The following is a 25,640-nucleotide window of genomic DNA, read 5'->3' as shown; positions in this document are numbered from 1 at the left end:
ACACATACAATATTGACTTGAGGTTGGTTAACTATAGCAAAATGATACTACCGAGTAGGCGGGAACAGCCAGCGCCCCGGGTGGTCCCGGTACTGTACTATAACAGTTCGAATCGAGAGGCCATGGGTCCACCTGGGGTTCCCAGAAACTGGCTGGCTAATCACGTCCATTCTTTACTTTAACGGCCCAGTTACTGCACCGACAGTGATCTGACCCGAGTGAAGTACATAGTTACTTAGTGTTTCGAGGGACTAAGAAACTGAAAGTGGAATGGCGAAGCCCGCTCAAGCTAGGTATACTAGACGGATAATCACGGGAAAAAGTGCTGTCGATTCAAATATTTTCTCTAAATCTTGAAGTATGGACCTTCTTTCCCTCCCTTCTCTCTCTCTCTCTCTCTCTCTCTCTCTCTCTCTCTCTCTCTCTCTCGGTCATCATTGCTGGGTAGGTAGCATTCAAAACTGGAATGGAATCAGGAATCTTAGACCGAGAGCGCCATACTTCCGTAACCACACAGCTGTCACGAGCTGTCAGCATGCCTTGTATGTTCCTGTAATGGTTTAAGTACTGCTCGCTTCTACCCCGCATTTCCACTAGATGACATACATACATTAGTTACCGAGTCTTTGGGAGCGGCCCGTTTCGCCCGGAGAGTAAAGTAAATGCGACCTACGCCCAAACCCAAACCTTTGAATGTAACATCAACAGTTGGAAGTTAGTTAGGTACGCATACTGTATCTCCGCGGAATCGACAACAACAATTTTCTTGATTCGTCTGTATCAATCACTTTAACATAATTCCACCATCTTAATGTTCTCAAGCTTCTGCCCACCACCTGGTCCAACGCCTGAGAAACCCCGATACAGCATTGGAATTAATGTCATCGAATTAATCCATCCATATCACACTCCTTGCCCCTTCCATCCCCCGATTGACCAAATGTAGCCCATAAATTCTGGCGAGACTCGATTGATTCGTGCGTGTGTAAGTGACTAAGTACCTTAGTATGAGTTGGGAAAAAGTCAGCCTGCAAGGATCCGTGCTATGGCCCAATGATGATGCATGAATCTGCTCTCGGGGGTACTTCTTTTCTTTATTCTATTTATAAGATAAAGGCAACGAGAAAACGAACCGGTTCCAATGGCCCTAGATGAAGCAGATCACATCCAGGACCTGGGAGACCTTCTCATAGATACCGCCGCGGCTGTGAGTGTTACCATAGTTCTGCAGGTAGCGAAACATGTTGCAGGAAGCCTTGTTTCCAGTATTCCCTCGGTCGTAGCCGTCCATCAAATTCACGCTGCACTGGAACAGGTCCTTGACCTCCTGCGGATTCCAGTTGTCCCCCGCGTGGAGAACACAGAACGCATCCCGACGCTGAGCTTTGTGTCCTAAACGACGAGCCACGCTGTCCCGACGGCGAAATCTTCGTCGGAGGTCGTTGCGCGCTCCGCTCGCGCAGCTGCGTGGATTATGAGTTCTGTCCGAACCAACAGAGTACCCAAGGCCAGCAAGACTCAACGGGTAGTGTCGATACCAACCGCGGCACAGACCAAGGCGATCAAGGTGACCAGGGTGATATCCATGTTGGCTCCGGTGGCCAAGGTGGTCAAGGCAAGGATGATAGAACCATGAGTGGTATCAGTGTTGATCCAAGTCAGGATCAAGATGATATCAAGCTCTTCTGAAACTGATGCAATCGGTCCTAGTTCAATGTTTTACGCATAGGTCAGGCTGTTGGTTATGATCGAGACAGGAGTTAAGATGGAGAAAAATCAGCTCAAAAGTATTTAGAGCCAAGAATGAAATATCTACGTGTTGAGAGAATGACGGCCTCATACCTTAAATAATCTTTGACTCAGCAGAATTTCAGGGAATTGACGACCTCATACCCTTCCTGGTGCACATTTCCTGAAGGGTTTAATGTCTGAGAAACTCTGCTTGCTGCCTCAAGCGACTGTTCGGTCTATCTACGGTATTCATCTATCAAACATCGAATCAGGATTTGGATGCGACATCAGACACTACAGACGATTACCTCATCCAGGTCTGAATACGAGTATCGGAAAGTGCACATGGTGAGTGTCCGATGATTTGATTTTCGATAATGCCAGCTCTGCTATTTGCCATGAGACATATATTGGGGTGGATATACTGTACTGTCTGAACAGATAAAGAGCTTGTCAAGTTAGTTGCATTTTATCCCACATAATTAATCGCGAAACCAAGATTCTAGGCAGGAGACTGCGCAATTACATGTTACATGTTCGCTGTAGATGGTTGACTACTTGGTAAAAGAATATAAAAGAATCATAGATATATTAATATTTCATACTCATAAATATATGTCTATCCTATTATCTCTAGAATATTATTGAGTAAATATTTAGATAATGATAATTACAGCTAATTTAAAAAATAATCATAATATTTATGTGCGCTGTCAGTCTCTTGAGTTGCCTTGTCTCCCGCTGAGGCCTTAATCTCCCCGAGACGTGACCGGGTTTTCTTCTGGATCCCCAATAGTTATACCGGCAGATTGTAGCTGCAAAGATGAACAGCGGGACCGCCTAATCTTCCAAGTCCTGCATGGTGCTTATGCAAGGCCAGGTGTCGGGTTAGCCTCGCTCCCTGCGCAATAGCCCAGATTCTTAATGTAGGGAAGTCGAAATGCCGTGCTTGATTATAGGCGTTTCGATCTTGTGCAGAATGAATTCTGTGTGATGCTCAATAGGTTTAAATCCCTTTACTATTGGCAAGTCTGGTATACTGGTGAAGAACCAGGACCAAGGCGGAATCCAAGTTGCGATCAAAACTGCTAAGGGGCTGGAAGAGGAGATATTCAGACTGTTCCTTTGCGTGTACAGTATTGATACGTGGATTGCTCTCGAACGCCATCTTAACCAAGGATTTAAGCAGTGGAAGTCTTGTCCACTAACTGTTTGATCTTAGTGGTGTAAAGCCGTGTGTAATTGTTCGTAGCCTGGAAGCAAAATCAGCGCTCGATCTAGTATACAGTGTCGCAAGGTTGCTTACCATTATTCTTAGTACCACTACAGCACAAGCATTTGACGCATGGCCCGTGAATCAAACACTACAGCCGCAGAGATAACATCTTGGAAGAACAATGCAGCAGAAAGCACCTTTTCGCGCCGGCTCCTTGAGTATAAATCATTTTGAATCAGTCTCGTCGTGCTTCTTTAAAGTGCTCACCAAGCCATTCAAAACTCTAAGGCTTTCAAGCACACTAGTCTTGACTTGATCGTCAACGAGATTTTTGACAGAAAACACAGTAATTAGAATCGACTGAATGAGCTCTTGTTCATCCAGGTCCAGTAATTCGTACACTTGGTGCCACAGATCAATACTTTTTTCCGGGGATAATCTTCTAGCTCGTGTGATTAAGACTTTCTCACTGCTTGTGCGGATGGAAAAGAAATATTAGCAACGAGTTGCAGTTGCCTGTCAACATAAGAGTAGATCACAGCTACTCTGAATATTTAACATTGAACAAACATCTGGATGGTCAGCACATTAGCAATTGGCATACAGATCTCCAGCTGGCAGAATAAGACTCTCTACTGGCTAAGCGAGGCTTACGTACTTACGACCGGGATGGAACCTGCAGCAGCAAAGCACAGAGCTACAATCATACACTCTACTCTGTATGTACACAGTCTACTCCGCAATCTGCACTGCATTGCCGTCCACCCATGCATGAACCCAGTCACAGCTCCAGCAAGCCACTTGGGCATTTCCATGCCCCATCGCGAACCCGGCATTCCAACCGGTCTGTCGCATCATCTGCCACTCATCCCAGCATCATCGCATAGAACCGCAACAACAACCACAACCACACCCAAAGAAACTAGCACAATGATTCTACAGAAACACCCACACACGATTATCCCTTCTTTGGAAGTATATTCCTCTCAATTCATACGAAACAGAATATCCACCTCAAAACAACGCCCAAGACCCAAGAATGTAAGACATCTCTCTCCCCATCCCTTCCAAGCCACCCCCTTGACTTCAACACGAACCTCACCATTGAAGTGAAAGATCAACCATCCAAAACATACCAACCCAGCAGCATAGCATACACGAACCCCCATCCTCCCTTCCCCCGGCCTCGAATCCCTCAAATCCCTCGCCCTCGCCCTGTGCTGTGCGTTCGTGCTCTTCTTTTTTTCTTCCCTCTCGTGTAGGATCTCTCCTCCATCCAGACGACGACATCACCACTACGACTTACCAGCATCACCAGCCCCTACGAAACACAACCACTCACCCCTCCGCAAAAAGAGTAGGATTTCCATCCCCACACAACCACACTCATTACAACGAACCCATCACTAAACACGACCCCCCCCCTCGCCCCAACAGAAACAGATTCAACATGAAGTTCTCCCTCGCAGTCATGGCCACCTCCCTCTTCATCGCCACAGGCATGGCGATGCCGATTCCTGTACGTTTCTCTACTCTTTCCCTTCCCAACTTGACCATACGCAATGGACTTCGCCCCCAGCACATCACATCCACAAGGAACCCCAGTCCCTACAAGCCTAGGCCTAAGCCTAAGCCCAGCTACAAGTTAGTGGACGACGAAGACTAACAATCCCCCCAAAAAAAAGTCCACCAGCAAGGCACCCCGCATGGACGGGGCGGATCTCTTCAGCGCGATTGCCAGCATGGGCGGGCTGGACGGGGTGCTCAAGAGTATCCAAATTAGTAGCCCCGTGGGCAATCCATTGGCTGATCCTCTGGCTGAGTAAAAGCGTTTTCTATTTCTCTTCGTTCCGAGGGAACTAGAAGGGGGGTGAGAGAGCAGGAGTTGGACGGATCCAGAAGAACAACAACAACCCAAGGAATCAAATGAATCAGATGAATCGATCATGAAGTTTACGGAAGTGACTGATCAGGAGTCTCCAAGGAGGTATGTCATTTTAAGTGGACTAGGGTAAACTGCTAGGCTAGTAGGACTGGCAAACGCTCAATATTGGAATGGAATAAGGATAAGGATAAGCTGGAATCGTTCTCGTAACAGTAGGCCGTGACACAGAACCAAAATCTGTGGAGTGGGTTGTTGTCCAATAGAATGCCGTGTAATCATGGTACTCATCGCTGTCGTGTCGATCGTAATGAGCGTGTCGAGGGTCGTAAAGCATGTGTCGCCTCGTAAACACACGTGAAAGAAGGGTATCAGTTTGCACAATCATCCATGACCAGGTCGCTGACCTCCACCTGGGTGCCCAGCGCTTGCCTGCCCTCGCGAATCAATGCCTGAAGCTTGATGCCCATTTTGCCCATCCTGCGCATACTTTCGTCGCCCTCGCGCTCGATGCGGCACACATCCGCCATGTGACGCTGCGTGTCGACCGAGACGGGGCTCTCGCGCGGCAGGGCCGGGGAGGAGAAGAAAGGCTGACGCGGGAGAGACCCCGCATGCGACATCAACCCCCGCTGATGGTGAGATCGACCGCGGCGCGAGGCGTGATAGGCAGTGGTTGTGCGTCGGGGGACCCGCCGGGTAGAGCTGCGGTGGGTGGAGTGAGACGACGCAGGGGACGGGTTGACGGATGGGACCATCACCCAGCTGCGCTGCAGATCGTCTTCCGCAGGGAAGCCGCCAGGCAGAGGGGTGGACGGTCCACGCTGAAGGGCCGGCGCGGTGGGAGTGACGGCCATAGTCTCCTTCTCACTGGCCGGGGCAGAGAACGTCAGCGCGGCATCCTCCTCGCCGCTCAGGTTGTAACCGCGACCGCCGCCGGCATAGAATCCGCGGAAGGCTCCTGACCAGCAGAAATCCCAGACCTTGCCGACAACGCCCAGGACAGCCTTGCTCCAGCGGACGGGTGCGGCGGAGGGGTGTGATGGGACGTTCGGAGAGATCGTCTTCTCGTCGGAGCCAGTGGGGGACACAGCAATCAGAGAGGGGTCCCGACGGCTGCGTTTGCGACAACCGCCGGCCTCGCTGAGAGAGTCCACGCTGGTATCGAGAGGAAAGGGTTGAGGTGGCGGATACCGACTGGGCCGATAGTCGAAGTCAACGATCCCATCGACTCCATGCGGGAGGTCATCGGGGCCGGTCAGCGAGGGAACGAGAGGACTGGAGGTGCCATCGACCTGCAGCCAGGAGGAGCGTTGATCGAGCTGAAGACGAGCCCTTTTGCGAGGAACTGCGATGGAGCGATACAAGGCCGACGAGGCAGAGGGAGATGGAGGGACTTGGAAAAGCTGCGAAGGCGCCCCAGCCAGATCGAGATGAGGAGGAATGGGCGAGTCAAGAGTGATCGGACTGGTGGGCATCCTTCTGGAGCAGCAATCACTGTTGGAGGATCAAGCGATCGGGATGAACCATAGAAGAATGAGGCCAGATGATACAACACGACAGGAGGGGGTATGGTTGAAAAGTTGGATGTGGGTTGAGTTGAGTTGAGAAGATGGAGAGATGAAAGAATGAAAGAATGAAGAGAAGGAAAGGCGGAGAGGCGGAGAGGCGGAGAGGGAAAGAGGAAAAAAAAGGCGAATCCGAGGTGAATGAGAAACATCCTCCTCAACCCAGCCTCTCTTATTTACTGATTTTCATTTCTTTGTTTTTATGATCTGTTGTTTGATTTAACCCTTGGATTAGGTGGATTTGAGACATTACTGATCTTCCTCATAAGGATGGAACGAATGCACTAACTACAGCTGACTCTTCCACTCTCTCCCCGCAGCCCTCAACCCATCCTCTCCATCCACCAGAACACACCATCCCTCCGAACCTCGGCCCCCACCGCCCACTACTGCTGCCGCAAAATGCTTCTCCGCATAGTCCAGCACCGCTTGATCGTAGGTGCCCGGTTGCAGGAACACAGCTGGGATGCCCACCGCATGGGCTTCGCGGAGAAGGCCGAGGGTCACCGCAGGCGGCGTCACCACTGAGAGCGAGGTTTCCGTAGGCGCAGGCAAGTCGCCCACCGAGGCGACCGCCGGCAGACTCGTCGATTGTAGTTGGATGGAGGAAGCGCGCGGATTGAGGGGTGTGACAGGTAGGGAATGGTGATGATACCAGGCCAGGACTAGGTTGCAACGTCAGATATGACTTCATTCTTATCGAGCAGAGAGGGATCGGATCGATCAGAACTTACTCCGATGGCCGAACTTGGCCGGGTCATTGCTGGCGCCTGCGACAGCGAATCGCGGCGAGCTGAAGAAGAGTTTGACGGCTTCCATCGTAGCAGACATTGCGCTGAGCTTCTTTATTGGGGTTTTGATTAACTATAGCTCGCAGTAGACAGAGTGACTGATACTGTTGAAGGGATGGATGTTTGAGGAGAAAAGGTGATAAGGAAAAGGTCTGGGGAAGTGGAGAATCGATAATGAGAGTCAGTGAGGGGAAATCATTTTCTCTTTTGTTCCGCCTTGATTGCAACACAACTCACCCTCAATCAACTTCAACACACCCACACACCCTTCGACTTCAATTCACTGCCTACCTCTGTTTCAATATACCAATCCACATCCCCTCCAAGTATCCCCATCAATTGCGTGCATGCCCCCCTTCGTCTCGCGCAAGCGCGTCTCCGACGAGGATCCGCCCGCGCCCAAACGTCATAATGCGACGCCCACCGTCGCCGCCACCGTTCACCACCACGACGACGGCTTCGATTCCTCCTCCACCGATTCATCTCTAAGCGACGTCCCCGAAGACCTACAAGACACGCTCAAACCAGACAACACCAATGACTCCGACTCAGACAGCAGCAGCAGCAGCAGCGAGTCCGAGGAGGTTGATTGGGAGGATGCCTTCGAGTCGGAGCCGGCCAGCGCCAGCGCCACCACCCCGATGACGCCCTCAATCCTCGCCTCGGACCACCAACACCAAGACCTGGAATTGACTCTCGACAAGAACGAAGTCCACCTGGCCGACATCGTCGAGGGCAAAAAGGCCCCCTCCAAGATCGAGCGCCAGATCCGCCTGAACACGCATTGTCTACACGTGCGCTTCCTGCTCTACCACAACGCCCTGCGCAACGCCTGGGCCAACGACGAGAAACTCCACGAGATCCTGCGGCGCAAGCTCCCGCCCGCCCTGCACAAGGAAGTCAAGAAATGGCGCATCTCGTCCGGACTCGAGCTTCCGGAGAAGCCGCCACCGCCGCCGCCGTCGAAGAAATCAGCCAGGAAGGGCAAGGGAAAGCAGCAGTCGCGCCACCGTCCGACGGAGCGGGACTGGACTGAGGGCTCGGAGCGTCTGGAACCGGGCCAGCCGGACATGAGTCGCGGGGACCCAATCATCCCGCTGCTCAAGGTTCTGGCCGCCTACTGGAAGAAGCAGTTCACGATCACCGCCCCGGGGCTGCGCAAGCAGGGGTATCGGCCGATGGTGCAGCTGGAGGCGCAGATCGCCTCCTTCCACAAGGACGAGCACGATCCCGCCGTGCACGGCGAGCGAGTCGCGGACATCAACGAGTTCCGGCAGGCGGCCGAGCGCATGCAGGGTTCTCGCGATCTGGGCGCGCAGCTGTTCACTGCGCTGCTGCGCGCCCTGGGCATCGAGGCCCGACTCGTGGCCAGTCTGCAGCCTTTAGGGTTTGGCTGGACCAAAGCCGAGACGTACACGCCTAAGCCCACCACAGCAGTCGAGACCGACCCGGTTGTCGGCCTGGACTCCTTCAGCAGTAGCAGCAGTAGCAACAGCAGCGACGCGGAAACCGCACCGTCGCGCGGCCGCAACAACAACCCCAAGGGCTACGACAAAGACCTCCCATTCCCGATCTACTGGACCGAAGCCGCGTCGCCGATCACGCACGAGATCATCCCCGTGGACGCGCTCGTCCTCCCCAACGCGGTCGCCACGACGCCGGAGCTACAAGCCGCCTTCGAGCCGCGGGGCGCCAAAGCCGAAAAGGCCAAACAAGTGATCAGCTACGTGATCGCCTACTCCGCCGACAAGACCGCCAAAGACGTGACGACGCGGTACCTCCGCCGACGGACCTGGCCCGGCAAAACCAAAGGCTACCGGATCCCCGTCGAGAAGATCGCCATCCCCAACCGCCACGGAAAGGGCAAAGCCGCCGCCGCCGCCAAAACCACCATCACCTACGACTGGGCGCGCGTCGTACTCCGCATCTACACCCGGTCTCCGCACACCCAAACCCCAATCGACGCCCTCGAAGACACCAAAGACCTAGTCCCTAAACAACCGGACCGCAAACCAGCCCCGGACAACCCACCCGACACCCTCCAAAGCCTGCGCACTTCCACCGAGTTCGTGCTGGAACGCTTCCTCCGCCGCGAAGAAGCTCTCCTGCCCTCCGCCCAACCCGCTCGCACCTTTGTCTCCGGCAAGGGCCTCAAGACCAAAACCGAAAACGTATACCGCCGCGCGGACGTCGTGAAGTGCCAATCGGCGGAGAGCTGGCACAAAGAGGGCCGACAGATACAACCCGCCCAGCTCCCCCTCAAACACGTCCCCATCCGCGCCGTCACCCTGCAGCGCAAACGTGAAGTCGACGAGTACGAGCGCGACCACGGCGAGAAGCCCAAGCAGGGGCTCTACGCCAAGTATCAGACCGAATACATCATCCCGCCGCCCATCGTCGACGGAGTCATTCCGAAAAATGACTACGGGAACATCGACTGCTTCGTGCCGAGTATGGTGCCCGCGGGCGCCGCGCATATCCCGTGGTCCGGCACGGTGCGCATCTGCAAGAAGCTGGGGATCGATTACGCGGAGGCGGTGACCGGGTTTGAGTTTGGGTCGAAGATGGCGGTCCCGGTGATTCAGGGGGTGGTGGTTGCGGCGGAGAATGAGGAGCTCGTTAAGGATGCATGGCGTGTGGAGGATGAGGAGAAACGGCGCAAGGAGGCGAGGAAGGCCGAGGCAAGGATTCTGCAGACGTGGCGCAAGTTTCTGTTTGGGTTGCGGATTCAGCAGAGGGTCAGGGAGGAGTATGGGGGTGGGGAGGCGGAGGGGGACGAGGTCAGGGAGGAGGTGAATCCTTTTACGAGGAGGGTTGGGGGTGAGGATGGGGGTGCTGCTGGAGATGGGAATGGGCATGGGGGTGGTGGTGGCGGTGGCTTCCTCCTCCCTGGCGAGGACGGTGATGAGGCCTCTGATCGCGGCGGCGGCTTCCTCCTCCCTGGCGACGACAACGACGAACCATCCGGTGGCGGTGGCGGTGGCTTCTTACTTCCCGAGGACGAGATCAACGACGAACCCTCAGACCGAGGCGGCGGTTTCCTCCTCCCGGGCCAAGAGGACGACGACGACGACGATGAAGAGAAGCTAATCATCGTCCACCAACGACGCAAACGCGCGACTTCGCCTCCTGCCATGGTAGACAGTGATGCTGATACTGAATCCGATACTGATGCTCACGCCAGTGCTACCGGTGCTACCAATGATGCCGCCGATACCGCCGATGCACCCAGCCACAAAAGGGCGAGCATTCGCAGAGGCAGATACCAAGAGGACGCCATCTCGCTCAGCTCCTCATCCGATTCGGACTCGTTGTCTTCTCCGCCGGAGGAGATTCCCGATACAGAAGACGAGGAATTTGTGGCGGAGTATAAACCGCCGGCTACACGGAGGCGGACACGCGGGGAGGGAGGTGGAGGAGAGGGATCAGGCAGAGGGAGAGGGAGAAGTAAAGGGAGAGGCAGAGGATGAGCTGCCCACCCCCCTTCAACTTGCCGGTTCATTGCTTATTCATTAGAGGCGTTTGGTTGGATCATGTAGAGAGTACAAGGCAAAGGATGTATGGTGTAAAGGCTGAACAGAATTTAATTAATGGTGTATGCTTTGGGCTTTACTATAATGGGTATAAGGTGCATATTATCGACATAAGCATGGCGTCGTACATCTATCACGCATGATCATCATCTTCGTCTCGAGAACAACGGCGGCCGATCGGGGTATCCTCCGCCCATCTCATCCACATCAACATCTCCATCACCGGGTCCGTCCAGGTCGAAATCTCCGATAGGACTGATATGTACCGCCGGCGACGCGATAGGGCTGTGCGCGACGCGCGGCCGGGACTTGAACACGCTGGCATAGTCGGCTTCCTCGTCAAACAGCTTGTCGCGTGGGGTGGAGGCCCGGCTCGGCGAGGGTTGTTTGCGCGGCGTCTCGAACTGATTAACAGGAAACGAAGGTCTGGGTCGATGTGAGCGGACCCTGTCCCGAGGATTGGGCTGCGGAGGGGGTGGGACGAGCGACATGGACTTGCGGGTTCGTTCAACGAGGGTGGACCTGTTGCTTCTAGCTGTTTCGAGCTCGGGGTCTTTTTCTAGAGTCGCGCTTTTTTCGTCTTCAAGCTGCTGGAGTGGGATGTTCTCCTTCTTCGCCGGGGCCGGTTGGGCCGATTGGGCCGGCTCTACGACGGGCGACGGTATGCTGCTTTCTGGCGCAGAGGGCACGATGACAGGCAAGTCGCGGGGTGGTCTCGATTCGCTAACCTGGCGACGGTGCGTGGCAGGCCGCCCATTGATGCGCGCAATGGCCTCTGTCATGGAGAACAGCAGGGCCCGGTCCTCGGCTTTCAGGGAAGCCCGTTCGACAGGCTGTCGCACGGCTCGGGAGATGCTCGCGACAGTAAGGGTTTGATGATCGTTAAACATCAGCGGCGTCTGCGTCGTTTCAGAGGCCGTCGAGTCGATGCGATTATGCTTTTGCATACCAGCGCTGTATTGACGCCAGTGCTGCACGCGGGCGCGCTGACGAACGACCCGCGACTCCAAGTCTACTAGTAGATCCGGGGTAGTGTCCGCGGTAAGATCGTCGACGCTCGACTCCTTTGCTTTCGCCCAGGCTGACTCAAAGGACTGATCCAGGAATGCATCCTTAGAGCTCTGTGCACCCGAATGTAGCAGTGTGTCGATCCATTGCTCACGGCCACGCCAGCTGGCTCGGAGCTCGCTAGCCAACGCATCAATGTCAACATCATCGTCAGGTATTGATGGCGGCTGTTCCGTAGATCGCTCAGCCAGCTGTCGCCGCTTGAGGTCCAGCAGCTCCGAAAACTTCGCCTGAGTCTCTCTTGCTCGGTCGTAGTCGGTTTCGATCTGGTTGAGGGAGACCCGATGTGCGATGATCAGCGGAAGCAACAGTTGATACTCCTCGACGGTAAGACCCTGGGCCAGTGACAGATTGATCGAAACATTCTGAAGCCGGGGATCTGATGAGGCAGCCAGCGATTTGCGCAGGACGGCCGTGGAGAAGACCGCAAGGAGCTCGTCGCATTTCTCGCCTCTGCAGTCATCGAGCATTGACTTTCGAAGGATAATCTCCCTGCCCAGATCGCCTTGCTTTTTCAACTCGGACAGTACGCGAAACAATGCGGCGCGTAGATTGACGGACTGCAGCGGTTCGAGCGGAGGGAAGAAGGGACGGAGTTTCTAGACCTCGATCAGCGGGCCATCAGCGGCCATGTTGGCGCTGTTACAACATACTTCGCGTGCAGTGTCCGGGTCCCAAATGGTGACGAGGTGGTAGAGAGCCCATTCGACCGCCTTGAGGCGTTGGCGCTGATTCTGCGAGGTATCGGCTAGCGATTGGAGGGTGATGTTGGGCCAGTCACGGTGAGCATCCAGTTGAAGCAGCCGGAGGTTGCGGACAAACACGAGGAGGGGAGGCGGCGGCGTCCAATTCGGGGGCTTTGGACGGGGGGTTCGGGCTTGCATGTTGTTCCTTCCTCTAGACCGTGAGTACTCAGTGCGAGCATTAGAAGACAGCAACGTACCAAACAGCCGGTAGAGCAGGTGAAGCGGAGAGATGGTCGGAGCACAGCCGGGAGAAATATGAGGCGTCAACCAAGCGCCCAAAGAAGCAATGGGGTGTCTTGGCAGGTGACCTCGCGGTCAGACCTGTCCAGCTGTCGAGATGGCCTGCAGGTGCTGTGAGGACAAACACAGCTGGTCCAAGGAGAGAAACATTCTCACTGAAGTGGAATACAGGAGAGTTCACTTGAATGAATCCGTCTCCAGCCTCTCCTCCCCGATGGGCCAACAACCACCCGGCGGGGGGCCAGATCCAATCAGGCAAATCAGGCAAACACCGCTTTTTCTCCCCCGCGTTTGATCTTTCTTCAAGATCCGATTCTTCTCTCTTCTTCCCCACTTCCATCCTGCATCTTCTCTTCTCCTGTGTGTCTTAGACAAGCGACACTCCGAGCTGCCCCCCTCCCTCCCTGTACATCCTTCATCCAGCTCACATATCCCCTTGTGTCAAAATGGGCTCCGAAACCCCCTCCAACGCCCTCTGGACCACCCAGTCCGGTACGTAACCTACTTCCAAAAGACCCGCTTCACCACGTTCACAATTGACCCAACAACAGTTCTATCCACCCTCCCCCACCCGCCTGAAGAAAACGCCGCCACCCCGATCCCCTTCTTCCACCTCCTCGAACGCCTCAAGACCACCAAGCGCGAGGGCTGGCGGCGCTTCGGGATCAACGCGGGCGAGTCAATTTCGGACCACATGTATCGGATGTCGATCATGACGATGCTGGCGCCGCCGGCGCTGGCGGCGCAGCTGAACCTGGCACACTGCATGAAGATGGCGCTGGTGCACGACATGGCGGAGTCGCTGGTGGGCGACATCACGCCGGTGGACAAGGTGGACAAGACGGAGAAGGCGCGGCGCGAGGCGGAGGTGATGGACTACATCGCGAAGACGCTGCTGGGGGCGGCGCCGGGCGGGCTGATGGCTGGTGAGGGGATCCTGGAGGTGTTCCACGAGTACGAGGCCAACGAGACGCTGGAGGCGCGGTTCGTGCACGACGTCGACAAGATGGAGCTGCTGCTGCAGATGGTCGAGTACGAGCGGGCCAACGGGGTGGATCTGACCGAGTTCTGCCATGTGGCGGGGCGGATTCAGTTGCCGGAGGTGAAGGAGTGGGCGGCGACGGTGATGCAAGAGCGGGAGGCATTTTGGAAGAAGCAGCAGCAGCAGCAGCAGTAGCAGCAGCAGACCGAGGCTGTTTGAAGTCGGCGTGGTTCACTCAATGACATATCCGGCGTTGTTTCGAGGCGTTTCACTTATGGGGACATTAACGGATAGAGGTTCGATTCGATTCGATTATTATAGAATTTTTAGCATGAATGAGAAATCCGCATGACAGTTACTTTCAAACACTGCAGCTCTTAATACAACCTCTCTATCTCTACCACACATATACTTAGTACAATCCACTAATTACACAATCCTATTCAATCAATAGGCTCCTTCTCCATCTCCGTCATCAAAACCCTCGCCTCCTCCTCCATCTCCTCCAACCCCCTCGGTTTCCTCTCCGCATCATCCACCCGCGGGAACTTCCTCCTCCCCCTCCCCCTCTTCTCAGCATCCTCCGACAGAATCCTCCCCATATCCCCCTCCTCCCCTTCCAACAGCCCATAAACCGCATCCGTGCCCCCCTTCTCCTCCAGATCCTGGTGTCTCCGCGGAATCACATGCGCGTGCACATGCGGCACACTCTGGCCGGCATCCACCCCATCCTGCACGGCGATGTTCAGACTGGAGGCGCCGTACACGCGCTCCACCATGCGGGCGACCCGGCGCACCGTCAGGAACAGATCTGAGGTCTCGGTCGGCGTCAGGTCGGCGATGCGGGGCACGACGCGCCGCGGCGAGACCAGCACGTGGCCCGGCAGGATCGGTTTCAGGTTCACCAGCGCGAAGCTGTGCGGCGTGAGGTGGAAGACTTGCGTGGTCACCGTGAAGGGGCCGAAGTGGATGGGGGCGGATTTCAGGATGAGGGATTGCATGGACATTTTCGTGGTGGATTCGGACTCTGTGGGAAGCGGGGTGGAGGAGGTGGTGGAGGAGGGGGAGTGCGGTTTCGTGAGGGTTGGGGGGTGCGTTGGCATCGGTGGTGGTGACTGTTATTGTGTGTTGATTTGATTTGTGGGTTGTGCTTTTCTGCAGAGATGTGGATTGAGGATGAATGAATGGTACACAGTATGGAAGGTTTGTTGTTGGTGGAGACACTGATCGTCATAGTTGGCTGAACGTCTACGAACATTCTCCGCCTCGGACTTAGACGGAGTTAGTGCGTTTGTTGACTACAGTACTAGTTTCCTCTCACTACAAGTAACCACCGGTATTTAACACATTCATTAATTAGTTAAAGTGACTTGTCTTTCTCTCTGAATGACAGCTAGCTCAGCACTTTCGCAAACTATTCCGGGGGAGAACCCCCGGACCCCCCTTTTCTTTCAGCTTCCCAGCTACACTCAACCCTATAACTAAATGAATATCCGGCTGAGATCTCCAAACCCGGACCCCCTCCCTTCACCTCCCAAGCCAATTCCACCCTATATAGATACCCCCAGAGACAACCCCCTGACCCTTCGGACCCTCTCCTCCCTCCTCCGACTATACACCGCGCAATAAGGCTCGTCCGCCGACCCCACCACCGCCCGCACCGCCTCCTGCCCCGGCCGATACGCCGGGCTCGACGCCGCCGGCGGCAGCTGCACCGCCTTGAACTGCTCCGCGCTGATGACCCGCAGCCCGTACAGGTACTGCATCAACCCGAAGTCCGGCCGGCTCCCCGCCAGCGTCTGGCCTTGTTGGTAGTGCGCGGCCTCGACGTGGGAGAGCATTGCGTCCCAGGCTGAGGGAGTTGCTGCTGATTCTGTTGCTGGGGCTGTTGCTGCTGCTGCTGCTGCGTCGTCCTGCCCAAATCTCACACCAGGACACAATGGACACCGTGCCGTCTTAGGCGGCGGGTGCGTCCGGAAGTGGCTTGCGATGTGGGTGCGCCAGTCGGCTGCATTGTCGAATGCGAGGTGGCAGTCTAGGATGTGGAAGAGGCAGAGGTAGGGGTAGCGCCGACTGTTCCTATAAGGGGATTCCTGATCGTAGGCGGGCGGATTCCCATAAGGGTCGTCCTGGTGATCCCTGTAAGGGTAAGGATCGTCCTGATCATACCCAGCAGGAAGGACAAGGGCCCCCGTGCCGTCATCTTCAAGCAGCAGCGGCGCAGTCTGACTTTCTGCCCACCGCGTGTCGAGCGAGGTGTTGTCGGACGAGGATGAGGAGGGGGTGTCGTCGAGGAGGGATGGGGCGACGATCGACATATTTGCTTTTCTTTTTCGTGGTTCTTAACTCGATCAAAGTGGGTTCGGGATGCTTGGTTGTGGACTTCGCCTGATGCTCATTCACTGCACTGTACAGCCCGTCGGGAATCACGATCACCATCGAACCGAACCGACTTGCGCAGGCTTAAAGCACTCGAGAACAGAACAGATTCAACTGCTGCGAGCCTATGCTATTAGACCAAAGGTAGAAAAGCAATCCTGTTCATACATGGTCACCTTATGTTCAAGGAACCACAAGTCAAATCCTACAGAATCTGGGGAAACGATCATAGATGCCAGGCCATATAATATCATACTTAGTGTCCTGGCCGTCCCGCCGCCTAAGCGGGGTCGGGGTCGGAGTCGCGACCAAATCTCCAGACCAAAAAGGAGCGTAGACTGCCAGGTAAGGGAAGCAAGAAACCAAAACTCGAAAGCATTTACCTTCATCAGACTCAGAGATCTCCGCTATCCACACCGATCTGAGTGAGTTGAATGTCGCCGCATGGCTATGCTATGGCTCAAGATATTCAACAAGTTTGGGCATTGCTCTCTGCTCTGCTCTGTTCGGCAGGAAAAGCGGGGGTCCAGTCAGCGTCCGGGATTCTAGAAGGACCACACCACGACACTGAGTTGAGTCCATGTCAGGTGCAGGACAATTTGTATACTGTACAGGGCAGTACTGGAGACAAGCCACCACGGGGGGCAGGAGTGCCACAACTGAATCAACAGCACCATAAGGTTGGCTTCTTTCTGTCTGGGTCCTGGGGCAGTGTGCTCCGGGGCATGCATGTATGAGGGTTCCCGGTGAAGAATCGACTGACTGAGGGGTGGACTAGATTGCATCATCAGCATCTTGTCAATAGTAACCTACCCCTTCTCCTAGTAGGTACTAGGTACGAGGGACGAGCTATGAGATACTAGGTATGAGGTACTGGGTAGCTCAACTGCTAATCATCTACTTCCCTGATTCACTATCGGACGATGCCGGCCCATACATACCTTGGTGAGTCTGGCAGGGGCCAATCCCAGCTCGAGCGCATATCTCTAGCAGCTGAACTGATGTGGACCTCTCTCACCACCACTGCCAACCTTCAGGTACATCTCCTATTGAAGTCGCCAATCAGCCTTCCCCCCCCCCCTCCCCAGCTCGCCCCCGTCGGCATCCTCTACCCACTGACACGGGCCAGCCCTTTCATTCCTCATCTTCTAGGTTCTATGTTCTCTGCCGGATGGAATCACAAGTCTACAGAAAAAGATAGAATCCTACCAAGTAGGCCCAGTTTGTGTAGTTCCAATTAAGGTAATGTATAATATTGTAATCCTCTCGTCCTGCTCGAGGTCTATAGTAACAATCGAAAGGAAAATGGATCAAGCCATGTCTAGACACACCAGATGTAAAACCCATGAGAATCGAAAATAAAAAAAAGCGGGATTCGCCGGTTATGTTTGATGATAACAGATAGGAGAGGTTCCGAAAGGCAGAGGAAACCCAGACTTCAGGACAACAATTCACAAGATCCCATCCATCTATTGGTAGTGACGCCTCGCAAAAAGAGTACAACGAAATGTAGAAAAAAAAAATAAAAAAAAAAAAACCAAACAGTCAAAAAAAGAAAATCACCCAACCGACACCGATGATGCCCATGAACCTTTGTAAATGCACAAGTCTATTCGGTCGTAGCACGCATGAAGATATAATGCTTTTGGGAAATCAATCTTACAAACCACGCCCTAGAAGGCACGATCCAGAAGATCCCCGCCCGCAACAGAATTCGCGGTGGACGAGGTGACCGAGGAGAACCCGCTGCCCGGATTCAACATGTCCTGGACGGCCACTTTCGGTACCTGTGGAACGGGAAGCTTGCGCTGCGTTCCATCCGGTTTGGACATGATGTCCGTGATGCTCGGCCCATGACTTTGGCTGGGGCTGTAGTAGGCGGGACCTTCCGGTTGTGGCTCCATTGGAGCGAGTGCAGGCGTGTGGTGAAGCGACAAGTGACGAATCGACGGGAGGTGCAAGTCGCTCGAGCCCAATGGTCGCAGCCGCGGCGAGTGAGCCGGAGTGGCCAAGGGAGTGTGGTCAGGGGTAGGCGAGAGGGAGTCGTGCGAAAAGGTGGGCGAAGAGGGGGCAGTGGAGTTGGGTGAGTTGGGCCTGGACCGCTTGACACGATGCGAATAGCTATCGTCCTCTTCATGCGAGTGCGACCGGCTCATGTTGTGCGAGATCGCGTAAGCCGAAAGGGAGGGCAAACGACCGCTGCCGTGGTGGCGCGAGCTGCTGAACAGGTGGTGGTTGCGAGGTCCGGCATGGAAGCTGAAGTGGTCGTCCCGCTCCACCTGCGAGGCAGCCGTGGCAAGGAGGTTGATGTCCATGCCAGAGGAGGCGCGCTCAGTGTTGCGGGCGTAGGGCCCCAAATTGGAGCGCATGTGGTTGGCATAGTTGGAGAAGGAGTGAGGCGGGGAGACGTCGGGAGAGCCAACTTGCGAGACAGGCGCAGAACGAGTCATAGGCTTGCTGGGAGGGGGCATCAGGGCCCCTGCATTGTTGGGCATCGCATTGTCCTGACCGGCCGCGGCCGCCGCAGCCGCAGCGAGGTGCTGAGCCTTGTTACTGCGCCTCGAGTTTGGGTTGTTGTGGATTCGCGAGTGGCGCGTCAGTTCATCGGAGCGACTGAAACGCTTGGTGCAGCCCGGAAACTGGCACGCATGGGGCTTTTCGCCCGTGTGGGTGCGGATATGTCTCGTCTGGTGCTCCAGACGGTGGAAGGCACGGTCACAAAGAGGGCACTTGTACGGCCGCGGCAGATCTTGGCGCACCTCTTCGGTCGCAGGACGGCTACCCTTCATCAACGGAGGCAGAAGACTCACAGACGAAGCCATCGTGGATGTTGACTGAGTGCTGGAGGGGGTAGAAGGTCCCTTGGAGCTATCTACCGGAGTGGCAGGCGAAGATGGAGTAGAATCAGTCGCGGTGCTCTGAGGATTGAGCAGATTGGAGAAATCCACGGAAGACGCTGATGGCGGCATGTGAAGCTTGTCTTAAGACAGAGAGAAAGTAGTAAGCTGTAGGACAGGGCCGGAATTTGGAGACCCGTGCGGAAGGGATGAGGAGCCGAGACGATATGCCGTGTGTCGCAACCAGGGGGGCGGGGGGGAACAAGGAGCTTATATCGGCGAGTCGATCACCTCCCAGGCCTAGTGTTGCCAAGAAACAGCTGAGTAGTGAAAAGTCGCAAGGAATGATCCAGTCCTTGTGACGCGACAGGGCGACAAGTAGGTACAATCTTTGATAAGCGTGTACTAATCCTACTCAGGACGCTTCTAGATGGAGTGATCGTACTGCAATGGCAGGGGTACGGAATGTGGTGGTGGTGGTGGTGGTGGTGGTGGGTGAAGATGTGGAGAGTGATGAGTGGTGACAATGATGGTGTGGTGGTAGACCGGGTTCGGAAATGCACCCCGGTGATGTATAGCGAGCCGAAAGAGGCGAGAGCTGAATGATGAGTCTCAAAGAAGGGGGGAAAGAGGCAGAAATCTGGAGAAAGGGATCTGGGGAGAAGGTGATATAAGAAAGGAGAATCGGGAAGAGTGAGAAGGAGGAATGGAGGGGAAGAAGAAAGAAACGGAGCTCGGGGGAGGGGAGGAGGGAAGGGAGAGAGTGTGTCGTAGAGGGGTGGGTTTATCGGAATCGGAGGACAAGAAGGGGAAGAATGGGTAAGAGTGAAAAAAAAGGGCAAAGAAAAAAAAATGTAAAAAAAATAATCAAAAAGGAAAAGAAAAAAAGAAAGAAAAAAAAAAAAAGGAAAAGATTGTGTGGGGATAAATATCGGGGGGGCAAAAAAAAAAAAAGCAGGCTCTGGAGACTAGTAGTTGAATGAAAAGGGAAATAAGAACGTGCTCGCCGGCCAAACCTGATCGGCTTCTGTCCTTTAGAGCATTCAACCGGTCACTCTACCACCCTGATGGGACACCTGTTTCAGTTTGGATCTTTGCATATCGAACGAATAGTAACTCGGTGTGATGGTCTTTGATCTGTCTTCCTGCCTGTTTCAGTGCCATGAATAGGTGTTTCTTTTCCTATTGTCTATCAACCACTACATAGTTCCTCGAGCAGTCTACCATATGTTGCCTATCGCGGGCGTTCTTCCGTTGTCTAGTTTCCGGACCACGCACGGTGTGTTAGAGAAAAAAAAATATCCACTATGACCAACCGGGAAAGGGGACGCTCAGAACAGCTGGGGAGACGAAAAGAGTAAGTAAGAAAAGGTGAGTAAGAAACGAAGAGAAAAGTAGAAAAAGAATGTGGGACACAGCCTAGAGTCGATAGAGATTACGGAGTAGAAACTGGAACTGCAGAAGTGGCTGTGTGGCCTGGAGAAGTGCGTGTCCGGTATTGTCGGGTGTTGTCGACTGTCTGTATGGTAAATGTAAAGGTAACCCTCACTCAGCTCTGCACCCACACCACACACTGCTCAAGATACAGTCATAAACCGGCTATCGCGGATGACCTCTGGGGAAGTAAACGAGACTATGATAAGATATTCTTGTTGTACAAGGGGGGGCGGAGAGAGAGAGAGAGAGAGAAAGAAAGAGAGAGTACGGCCCCTCTCTCCATCTCAGATACCCTCATCCTCGCCCTCTTAACCTCTCTTTCAGTCTTCCTCTCCATCATCCGGGGCAATGAGTCCAGGTGGTGATCAAAGGAGAGGTCAATTGCGTGATTGTGTCCCCGCAAAGTCGAATAATGCACACAATGATGGGTAGCTATTCAGCCAACATTTTTCCCTTCCATGTGATAGCTACCTACTATTGAGATACTTAGAAAGGTGGGTGCTTCCCACCCCCTTATCGCCCACCATGATATAGACTTCTAGAAGGGTGTGATGCTGTGTTGGAACTCAAGCAGCTGTGCGTGATACGGTCAGAAGAACGTACTCGAGTAGATGATCCCCAATCAGTTTCCCAAACTCGCCGCCCTGCCCCAGACGACTATCCCCCCCCCCCCCCCCCGGGGTCCTCCGCCCCCCAGATGATGCCATCCTACGGTGACGAAGAGTTCCAAGTTGTTAGATGATGAAAAGATGAGGTGATTGGCGCTGCGAAGGGGGATCATCCAGTAAATACTCCGTTCTTTGCCTGTCTTGATGGGCGTGGATGTTATTTGTTGACTACAGGAGTTTCTTTTTTTGGGATTTTGCTTTGTATTTTGGGTTTTGGGCCAAACCCTTCTTTTCCCCAAACTAGTCCCGGGGCATAGCCGGGGAGAGAAGGAGAAAGCAGAAAGGAAAAAAATCAAAAAGAACAGGGAAAATAGAAATAGAAAAAAAGATTGTTCGACAGATCTTCAGGACGGCCCAGCCTAGACCAGCTGATCGACCGTCTTTCAGGCGAGGGTTGGATACAGGGAATCTAAGATAAGTTCTATAGCCAAGCAGAGGGAACGGTCTGGGGTCGAATGAAAGTTTCCCAATGACATCTCTCTGTGACGGAAGCGGTGATCATGTCGAAAAGGGCTGGGGTAAGGCAGAGCGGTACCCCGAGTCAAAAAGTCATACGATGGGCGAGTTTCAATACATCATCATCATCATCCTCCTCCTCATCATCATCATCACTGACGACAACATCATCACCGGTGAGGGGGGCGAGGGTGGAAAGGAAGTTCTTGATGAGGCTGTTGGATTGTTGGCGACGGCAGCCACAGGGCGAACTGGCGGACACGAAAAAGAGCCGGGATGACACGCCATGCGGGTAAAATGGCGGCGGCGACGACGACGAAGAGGAAGAAAACAGCCATCCGTCGGCATTCATTGTGGGGGAAAATCAAAAATGAATAGCATTGCATCAGACATCAACCATGGCTCTGCCTCAGCCTTTTCCCTCCCATCTGAGTCAGAACAGACACGGGATGAGGCGAAATACATCCCCCAGCTCAGCTGTCCCCGGATTTAAACTGACAGTGTAGATTGGATTAACTATAGAATACGGGGTAAACTCAGCCTGCGTTCTTTCTCTGATGTTCGCTTGAGTCGCTTGGTGCTCAAGGCGTCCAGACTAGGCTGGCAGGCTGGCATGATGGCTACGTGAGTGGTGCACCGCCAGGTATGCGCTAAATCATGTGGTCGGCGCCCACTCGCAATAGCACATCATACTCTGCTATTCATGTATTCCCCCAGATAAGGACGACCATCAATGGGATCTCTTCCTAATTAACCGACTGTCAAGCTTCCCATGTGCGATTCACCAGTTTGTGACGCACGCATTCCCCCAGGTAGCCGGAATTTATTCCTCTCACCACCAACCCCCTGGCCTAGCGCTTACTATTCCCACCGCATCGGAGGGGACCCTGCATCGTTTCATCAGGGCCAGGCGTCTTTCCAGCGGTGATATTGACAGGGGGAAGGTGACTTAGGGAGCCAAAAGGCGACCGAACTAATGGTTGATCCGACGCGCAGACTACTGCGAATAGAATAAAGTCCGGAAATTGAAATCCGCATTTGATTATCCCCCGGTCTCAGGCCACTGCTAATCTCTAAAGCTCTGTCCGCCGTGGACGGAGTGAATTTCCCCGGGGGGACGAACGAAGGGGGTTGGGAGGAGAAGGCCGGGGAGAGGGGCTTTTCTCAGAAGGGAAATCCCCGTGCGGGAACACTGCTTGCTGAGAGGAGCGAGTAAATAGGCGTCTAAGAAGCCCACCACCATCGAGAGCTTGACTAATGATATTGCCTGATTGTCGCATGATGCTACTAGACGATTGGAATGGATAATGAGACCTGGAAGGGATAAAGTAAGATACGGATTTCGGCAACTCCAGCCAGCCATGACTAAACCAACCACGAACCACTCGGCGCATTGTATCATGCTTTTACTCCGTATATGAAGCTGGAAAGTAATCAAATCATAGACGATCACATGTCACTGGACAGCGGTTGATCTTATCATCATGCTTGTTGACGCAATTACCGGCGGACTGATTGCATTCATATCCGTGTGTATTCATTCGGACGCAAGGGCCCCTGGGAGTGTGCGCATTGCTGGGCAAGGAATGCACTGGACTAAGGTCATGGATACAAGTTACGATAAGAAAGCGGGCAAACGCAACCACAAGGTCAAAACGGAATACTTATGCTCACGGCGACTGAAAAAACTCAAACAGCACGATATGTAATTAGCATGAATATCCGGGAAATCGGAACACATCCATGCATCGAGCCGTCTGGGCAATTCTGTAGATCGCAGATAGCCCCAACCCCGAGGGGTCCGGGGAGAGACATGGGGGCTGTTCGACCCCAATCAGGTCCACTGAAAAAAAAATATCACAGTCACACTGCTGAATAGATAAAATGGGTCCTGATAACACCTTTCAAAGCTCCGTTGTCACCTCAATGATAATAACAACTGAATACAGAGTGCATTGCACGTAAACTCAGATCTTCGAACAGGCTCCAACGACCTCCCGAGTCACATGTATAGCTTGCCTCGAAGCAGAATGGCTTTATTGCAAGTATGGCAAGACAGAGATAGGGCAAGGGCAAGGGCAGGGGGGTGGCCGGTAGAGCCGACGGAGAAAACCACCCCGCGGTTGATATCGTGGCGGTTCCCCCAGCTCTGATAGGATAAACTCGGCTGGTCTGTGATCTGGAACCCACCCCCACGACCTGAAGGTTTATCCGCCTAGAGAGGAAGGAATGGCGACCCGGAAGAATTTTGCTCAGACCAGGGCAGTAATGTAAGGGTAAATCACGAGTGAAATCCGTGCGATAAGACAGCAAAAGTACAGTCCGATATATACACTATACACCCTCTACAAGATCGCTGGAGTTTCGAACACGGGGTCACAGGGCTATAGTTTGGAGAGTCTAGATCAATGCTCTAGCAATGTGTCGGTCATCTGCTCGGCCTCGTTTGGCATGAGGAAATTTCCTTGCTTTGTCCTTGCTCATCATACAGTTGGAGGGGGTGAGATGAGATCAGCTGCAAATTCTCAGCTGAACGTCTTTCATGGCTGAAATGGCTTGATGCCGGGCCGATTGCCGGCGCTTTGCCGGCCACAAGGACGGCACCAAATAGGGCGAAGTATGCAACCTGAGGCCCCCGGTGAGTCTCTGACAATCAGCAAAAAAAACCCCACCCCACCCCCAGTGATTATTCTCCAGGCTCCAACATGGGTTGGTGGAACAAATGGGGGAGCAGAACCGGAGGGTGGTACGCAGGTACAGCGCCAGGACTACGTAACTCGCCCCCAACTGGTCGCAGAACTGCTTATCGTTCATACTACCTAGTCAATCACACAATCAATAGTTGCTAGTCACCTCCTCATATGGTCAATCATCATCTCATTGTGATAATGAATTTCCGTATTTCGCCGACTAGACATTGGTGAGACAGAACAGGATTACTGGCCCCAAAAGATAGGGCTGTCCTGTACACCGGAGTATGCTCTAGCAAAGCTCACTGACCTTCCATGACTAATCATACTTTTCCATCAACATAAACCTTCTGAAGATGGTGGACGGTGCAGTAAGGTTTTCACATAGATCCAAGTCCACTCCTCAGCATGAAATCATTTTCAAGATACTCGATCAGGAAAACCAAAAAGCAAGATCAGACCCCATGATCTTGTCGCGCCCGGCACCAGCCCTCCACTTGCACATCCTCGAATGACGGAAGATCTTCCCCGCGATCATCGCGGGATATGATCTACACTCGCATTCGGTAGGTTCTCTATCCGGAAAAGGTCATCCCTCGGATAAGAAACCAGCTGCTCGAAGGACCCGATGTCGCATTAATGCGATGGAGTTAATAGCGGAAGCATTCTTCTAGCGCAGAACAATAATCATTTAGTTGCAGGTCAATCCTGGCCCGCTCCCAGGCCAAAAAGCATGCAGAAGCACGCCTCGTTTCTGTCGCGGGCGTAGAAAGGCTCAGATTGGCGTCTCGCGAAACTACAGTTTGTGCTGTGGTCATGCAATCGCTGCGGTAACTATCGGCGGCAAGCGCTGTTGCAAAGCCAGACAGGGAAGGGACGGAGTAGGTACAGTACTATAGGCAATGTGGTGGACGATCATTGCCATGCTTAGTTCAGAGGACTGGCTGTTTATGCTCTGTTGTCAGTGCCACGGCCCCATTTGGCTATCGGCGCCTCCGCTTTCGACTTTTGCATGCTCGATTTGGAAGACGTCGACTGTGGCTCCATCGTTCCTAATCACAACAGACAGATGTCGCGCACTGGGCAACTTAGACCAAGTTCAACACATTTTAGTAGACTCGAAAGGGCAACACTTCAAAACAACTGAAACAGCGGCAAGGTCATCTATCACGCACCGATCACACAGTTGAAATTGAGGTAATCCTGAGTCAAGCATAGGGTGTACTTGTTGCACAAGGGCGTCCATTTCAGGCCAATCAACGCGCATTGTATACATGGCGCCTGCAGCCATGGACTCCTTGACTAACTTAGCCGCGCTGTCGCTTTTCGTGTTGCCTAATCTTTTTAATGTGGGGTTCATACTCATATTGTCTGGAGTAAGACGAGTAAGACAATCCGCCAACGCACACGCATATC

The 25,640-nt window shown here is 53.7% G+C and overlaps 10 protein-coding genes across 10 annotated transcripts; 3 read left to right on the top strand and 7 right to left on the bottom strand.

Annotated features, from left to right (window-relative positions):
* Window positions 1–1,147: 1,147 nt before the first annotated feature.
* On the bottom strand, window positions 1,148–1,587 carry BP01DRAFT_383778 (uncharacterized protein; the record flags this gene model as incomplete). Its single annotated transcript, XM_025577445.1, has 2 exons — window positions 1,148–1,449; window positions 1,539–1,587. The coding sequence occupies 2 exons, from the start codon at window positions 1,585–1,587 to the stop codon at window positions 1,148–1,150; spliced, it is 351 nt and encodes a 116-aa protein (XP_025430268.1).
* Window positions 1,588–4,397: 2,810 nt separating this feature from the next.
* Window positions 4,398–4,773, top strand: BP01DRAFT_383777 (uncharacterized protein; the record flags this gene model as incomplete). Its single annotated transcript, XM_025577444.1, has 2 exons — window positions 4,398–4,466; window positions 4,633–4,773. The coding sequence occupies 2 exons, from the start codon at window positions 4,398–4,400 to the stop codon at window positions 4,771–4,773; spliced, it is 210 nt and encodes a 69-aa protein (XP_025430267.1).
* An 88-nt stretch (window positions 4,774–4,861) lies between these two features.
* On the bottom strand, window positions 4,862–6,520 carry BP01DRAFT_357909 (uncharacterized protein). The gene has a single exon (XM_025575303.1). It carries the CDS (start codon window positions 6,305–6,307, stop codon window positions 5,201–5,203), a length of 1,107 nt encoding a protein of 368 aa, XP_025430266.1. The 5' UTR covers window positions 6,308–6,520; the 3' UTR covers window positions 4,862–5,200.
* Window positions 6,521–6,685: 165 nt separating this feature from the next.
* BP01DRAFT_298947 (CoA-binding protein) lies at window positions 6,686–7,216 on the bottom strand (the record flags this gene model as incomplete). The annotated part of the gene is made up of 2 exons (XM_025571931.1): window positions 6,686–7,062; window positions 7,132–7,216. 2 exons carry the CDS (start codon window positions 7,214–7,216, stop codon window positions 6,686–6,688), a joined length of 462 nt encoding a protein of 153 aa, XP_025430265.1.
* Window positions 7,217–7,535: 319 nt separating this feature from the next.
* On the top strand, window positions 7,536–10,163 carry BP01DRAFT_279610 (Rad4 family protein; the record flags this gene model as incomplete). Its single annotated transcript, XM_025571434.1, has 1 exon — window positions 7,536–10,163. A coding segment is annotated over one exon (2,628 nt), but the record flags the coding sequence as incomplete, so codon positions are not given.
* Window positions 10,164–10,858: 695 nt separating this feature from the next.
* Window positions 10,859–12,938, bottom strand: BP01DRAFT_392808 (uncharacterized protein). The gene is made up of 3 exons (XM_025578174.1): window positions 12,733–12,938; window positions 12,443–12,686; window positions 10,859–12,388 (listed from the first exon to the last, which is right to left on the bottom strand). The coding sequence occupies exons 2-3, from the start codon at window positions 12,671–12,673 to the stop codon at window positions 10,868–10,870; spliced, it is 1,752 nt and encodes a 583-aa protein (XP_025430263.1). The 5' UTR covers window positions 12,674–12,686; window positions 12,733–12,938; the 3' UTR covers window positions 10,859–10,867.
* Window positions 12,919–14,120, top strand: BP01DRAFT_321727 (HD domain-containing protein). Its single transcript, XM_025572741.1, has 2 exons — window positions 12,919–13,267; window positions 13,327–14,120. The coding sequence occupies exons 1-2, from the start codon at window positions 13,222–13,224 to the stop codon at window positions 13,950–13,952; spliced, it is 672 nt and encodes a 223-aa protein (XP_025430262.1). The 5' UTR covers window positions 12,919–13,221; the 3' UTR covers window positions 13,953–14,120.
* Window positions 14,121–14,200: 80 nt separating this feature from the next.
* On the bottom strand, window positions 14,201–14,758 carry BP01DRAFT_299100 (HIT family protein; the record flags this gene model as incomplete). The annotated part of the gene is made up of 1 exon (XM_025571939.1): window positions 14,201–14,758. The coding sequence occupies one exon, from the start codon at window positions 14,756–14,758 to the stop codon at window positions 14,201–14,203; it is 558 nt and encodes a 185-aa protein (XP_025430261.1).
* Window positions 14,759–15,307: 549 nt separating this feature from the next.
* BP01DRAFT_299046 (uncharacterized protein) lies at window positions 15,308–16,075 on the bottom strand (the record flags this gene model as incomplete). Its single annotated transcript, XM_025571935.1, has 2 exons — window positions 15,308–15,836; window positions 15,927–16,075. 2 exons carry the CDS (start codon window positions 16,073–16,075, stop codon window positions 15,308–15,310), a joined length of 678 nt encoding a protein of 225 aa, XP_025430260.1.
* A 1,540-nt stretch (window positions 16,076–17,615) lies between these two features.
* BP01DRAFT_357904 (C2H2-type zinc finger protein) lies at window positions 17,616–19,188 on the bottom strand. Its single transcript, XM_025575302.1, has one exon. It carries the CDS (start codon window positions 19,103–19,105, stop codon window positions 17,810–17,812), a length of 1,296 nt encoding a protein of 431 aa, XP_025430259.1. The 5' UTR covers window positions 19,106–19,188; the 3' UTR covers window positions 17,616–17,809.
* Window positions 19,189–25,640: the final 6,452 nt, after the last annotated feature.

This window comes from Aspergillus saccharolyticus, assembly GCF_003184585.1.
Source record: "Aspergillus saccharolyticus JOP 1030-1 unplaced genomic scaffold BP01scaffold_21, whole genome shotgun sequence".
Lineage (NCBI taxonomy): Eukaryota > Fungi > Ascomycota > Eurotiomycetes > Eurotiales > Aspergillaceae > Aspergillus > Aspergillus saccharolyticus.
Note: the sequence above shows the minus strand (reverse complement) of the source record. Positions and strands in the feature narration are given on the sequence as shown.